Source organism: Brachyhypopomus gauderio, chromosome 4 (genome assembly GCF_052324685.1).
Source record: "Brachyhypopomus gauderio isolate BG-103 chromosome 4, BGAUD_0.2, whole genome shotgun sequence".
Classification (NCBI taxonomy): Eukaryota; Metazoa; Chordata; class Actinopteri; order Gymnotiformes; family Hypopomidae; genus Brachyhypopomus; species Brachyhypopomus gauderio.
The window spans coordinates 5,139,735-5,157,327 of record NC_135214.1 but is presented as its reverse complement, the minus strand read 5'-3'; the positions used below and the strand labels follow the sequence as shown (position 1 = coordinate 5,157,327).

The following is a 17,593-nucleotide window of genomic DNA, read 5'->3' as shown; positions in this document are numbered from 1 at the left end:
AAAATTAACTATTTATAGCATGACTGACACAATTTATTGTACAGTTACAGCCTTGGACATGTCGGTCCACCCTTGACAGGCAACCGTAGATCCATTTGGTGCACTTCCACTGACAGCTCACAAATACTCGTGTTTTAGTAAAGTACATTTACAGAAACTAATAGGGTTCGTGAATTGAGCAGTTGTCAGAATAGACCTACCCTTAATATGCCTTCAGAAGTACTTTTTGGTGTTGTTCACATTTGTAATGCTTATTTTTCAAATAAGCACATGGATTTCTGAATAATTTGCTAACAGTTGTGAATGAGGGCTGGGTTTCATTTGTATGCCTACAGTGTGATTGTATATTTCATTCATATGCAAAACAAGGCAAATACATACTGTAATTGTGAATGGAAATTTGACCGTTTATTATGATGTTGTGAATGATCAGACAAGCTCAGTTCTGGGGGTTCTGGCATTAGTGATAGAGGAAGTAGGTCAGCAGAGCTATGCCCATCAAAAGAAGATAAACAATACAAATCCATTGCAGTGACTGGTGTTGAGATGAAGGCGGAGTCAAACCCCGGACAAGTTTACAGCACCACAAACTTTAATCTTCCTCTTCCATTTATTATGCAAATTCATCCACTCTGTCCCTTTTCCCTCACACACTTCCAATTAAGGCCTCTGAAGGACATCAGCTCTATCAGAACTTGTGCTTCCTGCACTGCTATATTAATATCTATGCCTACGTAGATAAAACAAAATCGCTAACTGAAAATGCACTGGACGCCTAATCGTGTGCTGACTAAACGTGGCACGACTGTCTGTCCCGCAGAAGCTGAGTTGAACAACTTGGTGGCTTTGCATTCAAATGGGGCCGAGGAATGAATGAGGCCCGGATGAATGAATGAAGCCAATGAAAGGAGCACAAGCCGAATGGCGTCATGGAACATTCAAGCACCTCCACTGCAGAATACCTCAGCATCATACAAAGAGGTCCCTCACTGCAAACGACATCGCTCGGCGTTGCTGTGTGGTATCCATGCCTACCTCTCCTCCCTTTTATTTCTGACTTGGAGCATAGCCAGCTAATTAGAGCGTGAACCTTAAGTGAGAATTCCGATTTGGAAGTAAAACTAAAACGTACGCACAAATACATAACAGCACAAGGACGTGAGGCCACTAAATAATTCAGATGAATGAAATGGGATCACACTCAGTGTTTATTCATATTAGATGGTTAAAATCATGTATTAAACATGCACATGCCATGTTGTCAAAAGATCAGCGTCCTCTATATACTGCCATTGAAATTTATTGAGATTAGAAATTTAAATGCAAAGATGTCAGAGAACTTAGCAAAAACAAAAACAACAGCAAACAAGGCTCAAGATGTTCTAGTAGTATGTCTCTTGCTCCACCCAACCTTAAAGGTAAAAATAAAAAAATACATTAATCAGGACTGTTATCATGATGGATCTTAAAAATCATACAGGCAAATCATGACACTTACCTCCAGGACAGCGTCTAATGAGAAGCTTCCTGATTTCATCATAGATGAAGATGAGCAAAGAGTATGGGAAGGCACACAGCCACCATGTGGGTCTACAGGCGAATAGTTCAGCACATCAAATGAAAGATTCAAATTTATAGCAAAGCTCCAAACCTTTATAATAGTGAGTATTAAATCTGCTTACTTGAGAGGATACATTCTGAGACCCACATCCATCCCAGGGCAGTATGACATAAAGCACGCAAGTGCCGTTTCCTCAAACAGTCCGAATATGAGGATTCTATTTCTGTAGGAAACAAAAACCAAAGAGGTTTTAACCATGTGAAAATACCCAATCATATCATAGTCCACATTTTGTCCATATGGCCAGATATGGTACTACCACTGGAGCTGAACGACTTACTTCATGCCCTGCTGGAAGACAGAGTTCCTCCGGGTCTTACAGATGATCAGGTCAGCCCACTGCACAACCACAATACTGGCGAAGAAGGCCGTATGGCAGGTGAACTCCACAGTCTTCCTCTGTTCATAAGTCTACTCAAGAAAAAACTACCACAATTACCACAGCGTGGCACAAATCTTTATAATCTGCACCCTGGGTGAAAAAGGAGGTCAGCTTACCCACTGTTGCCCGTAAGTGTCCTCAAGATCATTGACATGCTTATCATCCCATCTTGTACGGATTCCAAGTAGAAATGTGGGCTTGAAACCATTTTCAGCCAGGATCACAAAATATGTGAAGAAGCCAGCTAGCGCCTGTATCATACCTAAGGACAACGTGCAACTAATTAATTTGTTAACAAATTTTTTAATGTCACATTATGTTTTTTTGCCTTTGATACAAGAGGACCACTAATCTCTCTAATTGTCTGCTGATACACCTCATGAAATCAAACTAAAGTCCCAGATTGGAGTTTGAAACCAACGGGAACAGCAAAGTTCAACAAGTTAAAGAAAAGAGATATCAAACCTCAGGCCCATGGCATCCATACCTATCTGCCCATATGCAATACTGATGAGCCTCTCATTCACTAGTTTGTCTGTACGGGGGTTCCTGGGCTGCCTCTTCATGATATCACTCTCAGCAGATTCATAGGCCAGGGAAATAGCTGGGACCTTAAAACAAAAGAAGATTTTAGATGGCATCCTAACTAAACGATTTATCTCAGGGAGATAGGTAGCACTAGCAGGTTTGAGACTGACCATGTCTGTTCCTAGGTCAATACACAGAATGGTGACAGTTCCAAGTGGCAGAGGGATATCGGCGATGATGAAGAACAGAAATGGTGTGATCTCGGGTATATTGCTGGTCAAGGTGTAGGCAATGGACTTCTTCAGGTTGTCAAAGATCAGCCGGCCTGAACGGGGACAAACCTCAGTAGAAACACAGGATTCTAGACGGGATTTGGGAAATGCCACGTCAACAAAGGCCCTGTACCTTCTTCAATGCCAGTCACAATCGACGCAAAGTTGTCATCAAGCAGAATCATGTCGGCCGCCTGCTTGGAAACATCAGAGCCCGCTATGCCCATAGCAACCCCGATGTCAGCCTTCTTCAGTGCAGGTGAGTCATTCACACCATCACCAGTCACAGCTACAATGGCTCCCTGTGGCACAAAATAAATATGTTTGAATGAGAATTGCAGTATTATAGCATGTTTCCAGCTAGAATGCTCCATACAGAAGATTGAAACAAATACAGGAGATTCGGAGATACAGATAGGCCTATATACAGTAGAAATTCAGAGATACAGATATATACAGTAGATATTCAGAGATACAGGAGATACAGAGATACAGGAGATACAGAGGCATAAAGTCTTTTACCTGCCGCTGACACCCCTCAACAATAATTAGTTTTTGCTGTGGTGATGTTCTGGCAAATACGATCTCTGTGTGATATTTCAGGATGTCATCAAGCTGTTCTGAGCTAAGCTCCTTAAGTTCTCCCCCGTGGACCACGCAAGCTTTAGCATCTCTGAAATAGAAGGACGTTAGTTGCTTTAAGCCATCGTGATGGGTATAATGAGCACTTTGGTGTGTCAGCCATGACAACACATTTCCCAAAAGAAACACGGCACATAAATGACCGATGACCAACGGCTCATGCGTTCTCATCAAACGTTAAGGCTCTCTTGACGCTGTAATGCTTTTGTTTTGTTTTGTTTTTAGCATGCGCAATGCTCCTACAAGTCTGCAAGGGAGGAATACTGATGCATTTCTGAATTAGGTACTCAGAGAACAGCAAACTAGTGTATAGGATCTTGAGGAACGGTCACACCTGGGATTAACCTCCGCCACAGGAATGTTCAAGCGTGCAGCAATGTCCTCAACAGTCTCATTGCCTTCTGAGATAATTCCAACACCTTTAGCAATGGCCTTAGCAGTGATTGGGTGGTCACCAGTGACCATGATAACCTAAATAAAGGGAATATTTAAATTAGATTCAAATGATGGCATTAACATAATGAATATGAGAAGACACTCCAGTTGCCATACCTTTATTCCAGCACTCCTGCATTTGCCCACAGCATCTGGTACCGCGGCACGAGGGGGGTCAATCATGGACATGAGGCCAACAAAGCAAAGGTTCTTAGTAGGAAAGTTCACCTCTTCTGTGTCAAACGTGAAGTCATCTGGAAACTCCTCTGGAGGAAGGAACTGGTGACAAAATCCTGGTGACGAAAAAACAATCTGGTGTTAGTCATGAAAACGTAATAAAATAGATATAAAAAATAGATCGTTCTGCTCCCCCCCACCCTTACCCAAAACTCTCTCTCCCAGGCCCCCTAGTTCCATATAAGCATTTTGGAAGGCGTCCTTCATCTCGTCGTCCAGAGGTATCTCTTTCCCATGCATCAGAATGTGGCTGCAACGGTCCAGTATCCTTTCTGGAGCACCTTTCATTACGAGGATGTACTTGGCCGGGGATGCAGTATCTGCATTATTGTGCACAGAGACCTACGGTTGCGAACGCAAAGAAAGGCATTTTATACCTCAGATTCCATTGTCAACTTAATGGTATTGAATGGAAATTACAAGCAGGCTAAGCTCGCATCCTTTCTAATAAATCAAGTAAATATGATTATAGCCTGGCACACCCTGTGGTCTAAACAGTGCTGAGAATATCAGCTCTGTTATATGCCCTCTACGAAATGTCCCCGAGAACATGTCCAGATATAAAGACATGTCCACATTCTTATTAGCAATGAAGGATGACGGTGAGTCTCTCTAAGGTTCCCACATGCAATCACCCAAATCAATCCTCTACAAGTCAAATGCCCTCTTACAGCATTTAGAGGTGTTTGACCATGCCACAAGCTAAACAATCCTTCTGTCATTCGATATAAGGGCATTTTACAAAATTAGCTATTACTAAATTGAGAGAAAAGTTCAAATATATTAAAGCTGCTTTAAAAATAAATAAATTAAGCACAATGAGCATGATCTATATAGGGTATTGTGTTTGCTGGGCCAACCTGGTATTTGTTGGTTGAATTGAAAGGAATTTCTGCAACTTTTGAGTATTTATCTCTCATGGCTTTCACAGGTCCACAGCAAAGTTCAATGCATTTCAAGAGGGCAGACTCAGAAGCGTCTCCAGCAACGTCTCTCTGTCAAAGAGGTCAGGACACTGCAGTGAACACTTTTGTTATTAATTTTCATTGTCGTTCAAACAATAATCAAACCAGTTATTGCAGCAAGTCTATATGGGTTATGTATCTTACAAAAAGGACAACCACCAAACACAAATTGCTTTTGCAACAGTTAGTGCTGATTTAGTAGATTCGTGCTCAGTAATGTTATTGTGCATTGTGCTTACCTTTAGAATAGGAACTTCATTCTGGTCTGCTAAGAACACAGCTCTATTGCAGATCCCAGCAATGCGTGCCAGGCTGGTCCAGGTTCCTGAAGAGCGGTCAAAGCTGACGCCGCTCTGGTTTTCACTGGTGTCTGCTTCATGGATCTGATTGTCAAACCACATGTGGGCCACAGTCATGCGGTTCTGGGTCAAGGTTCCAGTCTTGTCCGAGCAAATGGTGGAGGTGGAACCTAGGGTTTCTACAGCCTCAAGATTCTTCACCAAGCAGTTTTTCTTGGCCATGCGTTTAGCTGTTAGTGTGAGACACACCTGATGCCATAGAGATGACAAACAGAGAAGATCAGCAAGTCAAGGCTAATATCATTTATGGAGGAGGGCCGGCTTTAAATACCATTTGTTTTGCTTTTGGTCAACACATGCGTTTACTCACAGTAACGGTAGCAAGAAGACCTTCAGGTACATTTGCCACAATGATTCCAATGAGGAAGATGACTGCTTCGAGCCAGCTATAGCCCAGGACGATAGATAGGATAAAGAACGACAGCCCGAGGAAGACCGCCACACCCGTGATGATGTGGATGAAGTGCTCGATTTCAATGGAGATGGGTGTCCGGCCCACCTCAAGCCCAGAGGTGAGCGTGGCGATGCGACCCATTACAGTGCGGTCCCCGGTGCTGATAACCATACCCCGAGCACTTCCTGAAGGCAAATCACTGCCATCAGATCAGACGTGTAACATGTGCAGACATGTGCAGCCCTTGAGGACTAATCTACCATTATCACCAGTAACACGCAGTACCTTCCACACAGTTGGTTGAGAAAAAAGCAATGTTCCTAGTCTCCAGGGGGTTGTCATTAGAGAAATCGGGAGACCGAGTCTGGGGTTCTGACTCTCCGGTGAGAGAGGAGTTGTCCACCTGTGAGATCAGCACAAGAATGTAATATACTTAGTAGGGTTTTTACGGATCTACAGTAGAGTAAAAAAATGTGAATTCCAAGCTGATGGAGTTTAATCTCAAACAACCCACCTTACAGCCAGTTGCACAAATGATGCGCAGGTCTGCTGGAATCCTGTCTCCGCCCTTCACCTCCACCAGATCACCCACCACCACCTCTTCAGCACATATTTGCTTTCTCTCACCACTGCGGATGACCAAGGCTTGCTGGAAGATATTTTCACCAGAGCAAGTCCATTACAAACTACAGCTGATTAGACCAGTTTTATTTAATTTAGAACTTTTGTTTCACTCTTAAAACAGTACCATAAGAAATTACGTATTCATTAAGTAGTCAGCAAAATTCTTCTCTTCACCTCTCTAATAATAATCTAAATAATTGCATATACCAAGTTCACCTGTTCCAAGTTCACCTGTTCCAAGTTTCAACTGTTTGTGATTTTGCCTCCTTGATAGATCTTGTTAGCATTCACTCCCCAGTATGAAGGACACCTTTACCTGGGGAACCAAGTTCTTGAAGGACTCCATGATTCTAGAGCTCTTGGACTCTTGGTAGTACGAGAAGCAACCAGTGATGAAGACGACAGCTGATAGCACCACTCCCAAATACAGCTGCATTGGAGGCAGAAAATGGTCATGCATAAATTAAGATTATGAACATTACTAACAAATCAAAACCAGCTATGTTAGTGTATTGCACTCACGTTATCACTAGATGGCTCATCTTCTATCGCGGATAGAATACCATAAGCAAAGAAGCAGAGAACGGCACCAGTCCACAGCAGCAGGGAAAATCCTCCGAACATCTGCTTACAGAACTTCACCCACTCTGGTGTAACAGGAGGAGGTGAGAGAGCGTTTGGCCCATCGCGAGCAAGGATCTCCTCCGCACGGGCATGCGTAAGACCCTGGAGTAGGAGGATGGACAGATGAAAGAACAGAATGATGGAAAGATAGAATGGAATGGAAGGGAAGAATTTTGTTTATTCTATATTCCATGCATGATAAATGTAAGTAAAATAAATAAACAAAACTTGGAACTTTTGCGTTGAGGTATACAAACTTCAACTCAACAATTTTTATATTTAATTTCTTTTAAATTTTCTTGTCTTATCTCCTTTTAATGTTTCTTTTATTTATACTGTAAAGCACTTTGAGTTGCATGTATGTATGAAAGGTGCTATACAAATAAAGATTATTATTATTATTATTATTATTATTATTATTATTATTATTATTAATAATAATAAAAAAGGGGGGATTTGGTGATCACATGATCAAATGGTAATATTCATTTAAATCCAAGAAGATGAATATACACAAAGCTCATCATCTTACCCTGTTCAGGTCTGAACCATATTTACGCTCAAGTTCTTCTGGGCTCAGCTTGTGATCGTCCTTAAATATCAATAGAAAGCAACAGATTGTCAAATTTGTGTCGTATGCTAAGCCAGTGTAACAAAACTAAAATCAAAATGCTTACCAAATCCACTTCCTTTTTTAGATCATCCATGTTTTTCTCTTTTTTCTTTTTCTTCACACCTTGCTCAGACGTTGCTGCCACTTCATAATCGCGCCCCTTCTGCAGTAGATTGTGCATTAAATTTAAATGTCCACATTTTTCTTTAATATTAGATGTTACATTACCTGCCGTGGCAAATTAAAGACGTTTATGAAATTAGGCTATTGCTCTATTCCCAAAATTAAAATTGATTTTAAAATGGGAAGAGGTAACTGATTAAAGAAATGGAATACACACTGGAAGGATGGCGACCAACCACTAGTTTGAACACACTCTCTATTGCACAGTCTCTGTTCTGAGCAAGAAACAGAAGCTATGACACAATTCAACTTCAAATTCAACTGCATGTCCTTAAAGTAGGGGAGAAACCACATTTTCAGAGTTCTAAGACTTTGTATCTTCAATGGTGCATCAACCAAGCGACATACTGTATCAATGTCAGTGTTCGTGGGCTTTCAAAAGGTACATGAACACAGGAGATGAACAGAGATGTTCTGGTAATGCTTTATATGAGGTCAAGAACTGTGCAATTATAATTGGCTTTAGATCCCTCTTCTGATTTTCACTGATATTTGAGAAGCTTGTGTTTATGTAACTCAAGTTCAGCTGTTAGTTTCTCATCTGGAAATGGAGTCATCTTGGATCCTATGTTGTAACCTCGATCTTAAATTATCTTAAGTAGGCCAGCCCATGTATACTTAATGAGTAAGCAACTGATACTATGTAATGTCCATTTATTTCAGTTGTATAATTAAAAAACACATGTCTAAGGAACTCAAAGAAAACCAATATACTGTGAATTGAAGTAACACAGAAACAAAGAATTTGAGTTTGAACACGCTCGCTCACCATCTAAATAGACAGCTCCATCCAGTTCTACTTCAAATGAGGACCAAGGAGTAGAAAGGCATATACCTCAGCAGATGCCACCATAAGAGCACAGTTACAGCCAATGTCATGGCTGAACCAGCAAACCTTGAATCTCGATTCCCTGAAGCAGATGTTTGTCGTGAGTTTCTTGAAACAAGATATCATTGTTCTAGCTCATCAAACCATTTGAGTCATGAGCATGAATTAAAGCGCTCGGAGTATGGGCACAAATCAGTTGACCAATTCCAACCAAGAATCGAATGTCCTTAAGATGTTTTTTTAAGATGATGCTCAGGATGAGGAACAACAATCTCTCAGAAATGAGCATCTTTCAGCCTCCTCTGGGGATCAAAAGAGTCCTAGACTATGTTTATTGACAATCGTATTCACGAAATTAACAAGTAACAACCTGCAGCAAACACCATACATTCTGTCACTGTCAGGGAACTCAGAGAAGGCCACAAACAAGGACACACTGCCAGACACACTGCCACACAATGTGTCTAGGAAGATGATGCATTTGCATATAGGGAGCCTAGAGAGTGATGTTTTCCCATGAATCACTCTGAACCCATTCTGTGAGCATCTAATGCAGGTCTATCATGCCATTATGGACCATTTAGGTCATCAACACCTGTCATGGCACGCCCACTGTGACATATTTAGTAAAATATCTAATCAGACTAGTGTCAGCTACATTACAGAGATGTAAACCCAAAAAGCTACCACATATGGAAATCCTCCTTTCTGACTGTGACCAGAGAAATGCCTTTGTCATCTAGAGATGAACTTGAGCTCCTAATCAGAAGGCTAGGGTCACAGTTAGCAGAGCAGACGTAGAGGTTCTGTTATGCACAAGTTCATAATGTCATGACAGACCTCATCATTGTTTGGCAGCCCCTGGATGAAACACGTGGAGTTCCTGAGGTGATTGAGTATATCGATATATCGAATGTCCTCTTTATGAACATTTACCAAAGTTTCCAAAAATAACTGACAGAAAGAATGTTAAGCTGATAGAATTAGGAGACCTCTTACTTGAAATAGAACTTGCTAAAGAAGGACACTCACCTGGTCTCACCTTCCTGGATACAGCATGTGGCATTAATTCTACCATATAGAAGCTACCATACAGACTAGAAGGAAAGTGTATGTCACAGGGGTCCAAGATTAGATTTGACAACAATTTTATATTTCAGCCCACCTCTGTCTTTTCTAAAGTCATAGAAGAGCCCAACTTCTCCTGTCTCTCAGCGGACATTGGGAAAGGTGAGAGACCTGGGAAGAACAATCACAGAGCAGACATCAGTGAGAAGGACAGAAGCCCCACACAAGTTCACTGCAAAGGAATCTGATAAGCGTCAGGATCAAGATGAGCTATAGCCCCTCCAGAAATCCTCTCAGACAATGTCACAGCAAGACCCTCGTGGAAGAGGAAGCATTCCTGAAAGAGAAGGACATTGTGCAGGAGGAAAACACAAGGATTTGTGAAGTCAAACCGTGTAATGAAGCGAAAGTAAAAAGGCAACAACAAACACTACTTACTGAGGTAACAATAACGACATGTTAACATTTAGTTTGATGACTCACGGAAGAACATGGAAATAACAACCAGCAACCAGAAGACCAAACAGGGGAGTGTATAAGGGCAGGGAGATCATGGGAGAACTGGACTCGGGTGCAGACACGCAAACAAGGGGGACACGACAACACGAGGAAGAGCGACATGTCGTGCTGGCATGCCAACAGAACAAAACAAAACATAAACAAACATGATGTACGTCCACATGGATGAGTCCTATATGATCAGAGCAACTGCTCTCTCTTGTTCATTCAGATTCTTTGACAGCTTAAGTTTGTAAGGAAGCATAGAGCCTTACTTACTCAGGGAATCATGGCATCATGGATGGCATTCAGGCATCATGGAAATGGAAGGAAGGAGAGCCAAAATCTTCATCACAGAGTCCATTGATGCTCATACGAACTTGCCTCTTTCTCCATTTCTGGAATGTGACATGATTCTGGAGGGATTCCAAGGTACCCTCTCCAGAAGTCGCATATCACCATCTTAGTTTACATTGTTCACGTGAAAACCCATTCATTGATGAACACAAATTCTGCTCTTAGGCGGAGATATGTTGAGGCTGCACAAGAGCAGCATTGTGTGTAACCAACTGAGCTATAGAGATCCTTACCACACACTCCAAACAGCCTTGGTGTCAGAAAAGAAGGCAATGAAGTGCTTGTGCCTTCGCTACAATATAAAAGCTTCTCACCATCAGGCAAGATTTATCAAGATGAGCAAGATAGTTGGTTTGCACCACTTGCAACTTCTGTAACACCCAAGCTGCGACTACCAAACAACGGGATCTTAATGAAATGGCTCTGCACTGTCAGACAGAGCCTTGACAAGAAAGCCGACATGAGAGATCGCTTTGTTAAATTCATGCGAAAGATACGTGATATCAAGAAGAGCTAGTGCCTGCCTTGAAGCCCGATGAAGAGGTACCTTCCATTGTTTGGAGTACACCATCCACAAAAGCCAGGACAAATATGGACAGCTTTCGACTTGAGAGCCAAGTATGAGCGAGTGTCATTGAATAATGTCATTGAATGATGTCATTGCGTGATGTCATTGAATGATATCATCTTACGTGGCCCAGACTGAAGTATTCTTCTCAGTGTCCTGATGTACTTTTTGATAAAAGCCCATGGAGATGGCAGCTGATATGGAACAGCTGTTCTACTGTTTCTCTGTAAGGGACGACCACCAAATTTTTGGGGTGCTCTTTTAGAATGTTCTTGCAAAAGGTATAATGGAGTACCACATGAAGGTACATGTGTTTGGAAATAGCTCCTCGCCACATGTGGCAATTTATAGACTAAGGATATCTACCGAAACAGGAGAAAAGAAACCAGGCATTTCGTCAACAGGCACATTTAAGTGGACGATGGTCTGATTGGATTTCTCCATCAAAACAGAGCTATTAATCTCCTACAAAACATTTTTCAAGAATTTCAAACTCCAACTTCGAAAACATTTGTCTTCAACAATGACATCGAGTTTGACCTTGTTGCACCAGAGCATGGCATTGAAGTTTACCTGGAAGTGGTTTCTTTCACAGCTAAAACCATTGTTAAACTTCTCAGTCCATAACAGTTTGAATGCTTTTCCTCCAAGAAGTCTTTGATAAAAGGAAAGATGAAGGTCATCATTGTGGAAGGGAGGTTTCCAAGGTTTCCAAGCAAAACCCAGAAGGTCCACAAACGCAGGCCACAATGAAAATAATCTGGAGTGTACAACAGATTGAATTCAAGGATGAACTGCTAGAAGAATAAGTCTCCAAAAGAATTGTCCTTTGTTGAAGCTGAATCCTTTCATTGATAAGGACGGACAAGTCACTCAGTGATACTCCCCAAGAACAATCATGTGTAAACTTTGCTTGTGAGATAGTACCACCAAGATGTTTCACATCAGGGTCGCCATCTCACTTAAGGAGCACATTGCTCTTCTAGTGTGTGGATTCTCAGAACAAAGAAGTTAGTCTCCTGTGTGATAATTGAATGTGTAATTTGCCGGAAACTCTGAAGAAGTCCTGAGGAGCAAAACATGATGACTTACCTGTGGATAGACTTGCAATGGATCCCTCGTTCAGTTGAGAAATTGTAGATGCCTTCAGTCCATGGAGTGTTGTCTCACGACGGACTACAGGGGAAATGGCATAAAACAAACATTGGGCAGTGCTATATACTTGCCTGGGAATGTGAACTGTTCACTTTGAGGTCACAGGACCTTGTCCATCTCATGCTTTATTAAAGCCTCATGAAGGTCTACTTCCATACGATGGTCTTCCAAGATTCTTGGAATCAATTTCACTATAGATTGCATGGAGTGAAAGACGCATGGATGATCCTGAGATCCAAGGTTTCCTTCCGCTCAGAAGGCTTGACTTTTAATAAACCACACTCATGTCACATGGGAGGCTCTTGGGAAAGAATGATTGGTCTTGCTCATCGGATCTTGCGTGCCATGCTACTCCAGTCAGACCCCACGCTTCTCTCTCATCACGTCCTCACCACCTTGATGGCAGAATCATCTCAAATACTCGTCCACTGCTTCCTGTGTCCGCTGATCCAGAGTCACCCTCTACCTTAACTCCAGTGATGCAAGCAGCATACACTGCACCTACTCCAGTAGGGGAGCTTGATCTGAAATACCTACTCAAGAAATGAGTTTAAGGTCTTGGTGCATTTCCAATGGTTTTAGCACATCTTCCGGTCTTCAGTAATATTTGAGAAACTTGTATTTTCGTGACTTGGGTTCAGTTGTGAGTTGCTCATCCAGTAATGCAGCCACGGTCTTTTCATTAGGTGCAATCTTGGCCTACATCAGTGGTGTGGGGGGGGGGGGGGGCACTAGGGCCAGAGGGGTCTCGACCTGTGGAGGGTGCTGAGGAGGTGATCTTGACCCTAGCATTTATAATAGTGTGTTTATATGGTGATGTATGGAGCTTGTTTTCTGAAATGCTAATGTAGCTTTAGCTGTACAGTGTCACTTCTGAGGTAATAATCAGTTTAAGTTATTATTGTCATGGAAACTAACTCAGTGACCTTAGTCCAGCCAATGAGTAAGAAACTGATACTAAGTATTTGTTAATCTAGCAACATCCTTTTCAACACATATGATCTTGTAACAAAGAGCACAGGCAGGCACCATGTCAACCTGGTGTCCTGCCAAATGAAACCAATAATGGCTTCAGACAGAAAAGTCATCTGTATCTTTTCATTAATCTCTCTGCCACTCCTCCCAAGAGCACAATGAGGAACATCATTATACATTAATGTCTGACCCACCAGCTCCTCTCTAGACACCTGGGAGTGTTGCGGATATCCAGATGGGACGGATGAAGCACCTCTGAAAAACCTTTACGCTCATGTTTTATTCAACTCACTGTTCAGGAAGAGTTTAGCGCCATTGTTGCTTCAAGGATAAGGCTTACGGTATTTTTTTTTATCACCTTTGTGCTTGACATGAGGGAGTGCCAGAGGAGGCTTGGAAACACTGAATCGCATTAACCCTAAACCTGTCCTAATCTGCACACTCTGCTGAAGAGGAGAGATGAGATAAAGACTCTCATTAAAAGAGAAATGAGATTAAAAAACAACTTATTTGCATTGAAACCATAAATCATATAGAACACCCATTACACATAAAGCTAATTAATACACTTTATGTGTAATGGATGTTCTATGTGACTTGTGGTTTCAATACAAATAAGTGCAAATTCGATGCAATTGAATAATTCACTCTGTAGCTGGAAACAAACAGCCTAAAGAAATACCTGAAGGGATCAGAAGCCAAAGTGAGGAAATATAAAGTTTAACTCTTCACAACATTCCAGGAGATGTTTCACAATGCTAGAGGCATCGCTTAGAAAGTTTCTGTTTTCAAAAACTTGTCTTGTTTCATGTCTCATCACTCTCCTGTAAGGTTTAAGAGGTTTTTGAAAGCAGTCACTTTGGATGGTCTCAGAAGTTTTGGAGAGGACGATACACTACATACTAGTTTACTAAGCACAATGATGCATTTAAGTCTTTAGACAGGGATCACACACCTCTAATACATAGTGGTCCAAAAAGTGCCTCAGGCCCTGAAATACAAGCAATTGTTGTGTTTTCCACAGCAGGATGGAACTTATTTGCCCACTCACCCATTTCCACAGGCATCTGATTGGACTACTAATCCTACACCTCATTTTAACACCTTGATATATATATATATATATATATATATATATATATATATATATATATATATATATATATATACACACACACACACACACACATATATACACACACACACATATATATATATATATATATATATATATATATATATGTGTGTGTGTGTGTGTGTGTGTGTGTAATCTCCAAATCTCCGTCTCTTATCTCCATCCCTTCATTAAATATTTTTTTCAATGTAACTTTTTAATCATTTCATTTTCTTTATTCAAATCAAGTATCTGTTATACTTGGCTTTTAGTTGTGAAATAACTTAACTCGTTTTGTATATGTCTGCTATATAAACATTTGCCTTTCCTTTTCCTTACCACTTTTTTGTATTCATAAGGAACATCTCCCTTTCCAGCAAAATAACAAAACAGAAAGTTAGATCACAAAAAGAGAAAAAATAAAAATAAAATAGATAAAAAATACAAAGAGAAAATAAAAATAGATAGATAGATAGATAGATAGATAGATAGATAGATAGATAGATAGATAGATAGACTAAAATCTCTCCATTGCTGTGTTTAATAAACTCACTATGAATTATTGACCGTTTAGTAATTTCTCCGCAACCGTGAGGATTATCACGCATTATCACTTTATCACTACTAATTACAACTGCTTACGAAACAGCGAATGTCTTGTTATGCTAAACATACTCAAATTCCATATCGTAAATGACAAATTTGTGACTGTCTATGTAGTTTTACTTACTCCGCGTCCCATTTTTCTTCGCCAAATGCAACCGCTTTCTTCTCCCACCAAGCCCGGACTGTCTTCACAATAACTGCTGCAGCCTAGAAGAACTTATTTGACTTGTTCTCAACATCAAGCGCCTTCAGTACAGTGAGCGCAACTCTCCAACCCTTCTAAGTGCGCCAATACTTTCAACTTTATATAGAGCTCCTCCTCCGATGACGTTTACGCTGAAGATGGGCGTGGCTTTTCAGTTTTAAGTAACTAGCCTACTTTTCATCACTTTATGTCCGCAGACGGCTTGATGGAATTATAACAACCTGATAATACGCGTCTCAAGGTATAGGATTACAAGCAGGCACACAGAGGCCACTGGATCATATGAAAGGCCGTTCTATGGATGATGGATAGTTCTATCCATTATACTCAGAAATATACTGAGATACTTGAAAAATACATACTTGAAACAACAGAGTCCCAAAACAAAGACTTGTGAGCATGCCTTTATTGACACTACAAAACGATTTCATACTGTATTATTTATGTATCTAATGGCTAGATGGCCCTATCTTATTTTAAAAGGGCATTGCACCTTAACCTGTAATAAATCAGTTGTTAAAAAAACAAACACTGTGACATTTGTGTCACATTGTGAAACACTGTGAAATGGGCATTTTAGCATCAGCTAAAACTATGCCAGATTATCAATGTTTAGATGGCATGTCAATGTATATCAAAAAATCATTTCTTTATCATTGGTCTCATACATAGCCACAAATATACTGAAACACTTGTCCAACCATGTGCTACTCATGTTGCCCCCCCCCCCCCTTCCCATCCTGCCATGAGCCAAACCTCAAGCGTATTGTTTATGTGCTGATGTACTACTTTGCTTCTTTCTTAGTCGTGTCCACTCAGACAGCTCTGCTCTGTCCACCGTTTTATCTTCCCCGGGCTTCTGCCGAGGAGCCGCGCAAGCTCTGGCAACCCGCAGACAGCCTGCAGATAACGACGCGGCCTTATTCACACTGGGAGAAGAGGCCTGTCACAGTGACTCCCTGCAAAACAGGCATTTCATCCCCACCTAGAGGAGCAGCTGGAGTCGTTCGATGCTCTCCAAGATTGCTTTTTGTTTTCTGACTTGTTGTGCTACAGTGTCAGAGAACACTGAAGAGCGGCCAAGAGACCTGGACCAGGCTCTGGACTACAGGCCACATAGATGCTGCCTAGCTGAGGGACTTAACACTGTATTTAAAAATATATCTCATTATATAATAGTCCATTCTTACAGTGCAACAAGAAACTGGTGTTTCTGTTCTGAGAGGAACATTGGCAAGCAAGAGAGTTTTATATGTCAGTACAAACAAAGTAGTAATCTCTGGTTCTCCATGTGGTTATATGTGATGACTGCCAGGTGTCATTAGGTCAGACAGTCCCAGTATCACTGAGAGCCAGAGCCTAAGCAGCTTAAGACTCATCCCCTACAACACAAACCAGACGGGCAATTTCCAAAACTGTTTAAACCTATATACTAGTTCATGAACCGACAGACTGATGAATGCATAGTAAATGAATTTAATTAACTTAAAAGTATTATATAGAACATCAGTAAATAAGCATTGTCAAATCAGCTTAACACACACACACACATTACCACACAGCCCTAATTAGTTATTTATTTGCTGCACCTTTTCATTTTGCATTTCACTAATTTCTTTTATTCTAATCAGATGTTACTATTTTTTGCTAATTTCCTTCTAAAGGCTGACATAGCTAAACACCTTAACAGCTAATATTTTTTACCTATTCCAGACCTAACATGCAACCATTCATGTTTTTTGAACATGCCAAACAAAACACTAGAGTGAAGCCATGACCCATGTCCTGACAGGTAGAGCTGAGCCATGACCTGTGTCCTAACAGGTAGAGCCAAGCTATGACCCGTGTCCTTACAGGCTGATTCGAACCATGGCCTGTGACCTTACAGGCTGACCCGAGCCATGGCCTGTGACCTTACAGGCTGACCCGAGCCATGGCCTGTGACCTTACAGGCTGACCTGAGCCATGGCCTATGTCCTTACAGGCTGACCTGAGCCATGGCCTGTGTCCTTACAGGCTGACCCGAGCCATGGTCTGTGTCCTTACAGGCTGACCCGAGCCATGGCCTGTGACCTTACAGGCTGACCTGAGCCATGGCCTGTGTCCTTACAGGCTGACCCGAGCCATGGTCTGTGTCCTTACAGGCTGACCTGAGCCATGGCCTGTGTCCTTACAGGCTGACCCGCGCCATGGCCGCAGAATTGGCAGGACTCCTGAGGGAGCCTGTGTGGGTAAATCAACGTGAGCGGAATCACCTCTCTGTCCCATCATTCTCTCTGTCTCTCATATGTCTTTGCTGCTTGATTTCCTTCCATGACTCTGCATGCCGTGTCTGTGTG

At 41.5% G+C, this 17,593-nt stretch overlaps 1 protein-coding gene across 4 annotated transcripts; it reads right to left on the bottom strand.

Moving 5' to 3' along the window:
* Positions 1 to 1,190: 1,190 nt before the first annotated feature.
* atp1a1b (ATPase Na+/K+ transporting subunit alpha 1b) lies at positions 1,191 to 15,334 on the bottom strand. Of its 4 annotated transcripts, XM_077001721.1 has the most exons (24): positions 15,174 to 15,329; positions 12,292 to 12,375; positions 9,874 to 9,947; positions 7,761 to 7,859; positions 7,616 to 7,675; positions 6,982 to 7,185; positions 6,776 to 6,889; positions 6,350 to 6,484; positions 6,121 to 6,238; positions 5,752 to 6,020; positions 5,322 to 5,630; positions 4,978 to 5,112; positions 4,264 to 4,459; positions 3,998 to 4,173; positions 3,780 to 3,916; positions 3,326 to 3,476; positions 2,937 to 3,105; positions 2,702 to 2,856; positions 2,491 to 2,614; positions 2,120 to 2,265; positions 1,902 to 2,032; positions 1,683 to 1,784; positions 1,499 to 1,590; positions 1,191 to 1,411 (listed from the first exon to the last, which is right to left on the bottom strand). In XM_077001721.1, the coding sequence occupies exons 3-24, from the start codon at positions 9,928 to 9,930 to the stop codon at positions 1,383 to 1,385; spliced, it is 3,108 nt and encodes a 1,035-aa protein (XP_076857836.1). In that variant the 5' UTR covers positions 9,931 to 9,947; positions 12,292 to 12,375; positions 15,174 to 15,329; the 3' UTR covers positions 1,191 to 1,382. The 4 variants fall into 4 exon arrangements, with proteins under 4 accessions (XP_076857836.1, XP_076857839.1, XP_076857837.1 ...); XM_077001724.1 differs by lacking the exon at positions 9,874 to 9,947; XM_077001722.1 differs by lacking the exon at positions 12,292 to 12,375 and having other exon boundaries at positions 15,174 to 15,324.
* Positions 15,335 to 17,593: the final 2,259 nt, after the last annotated feature.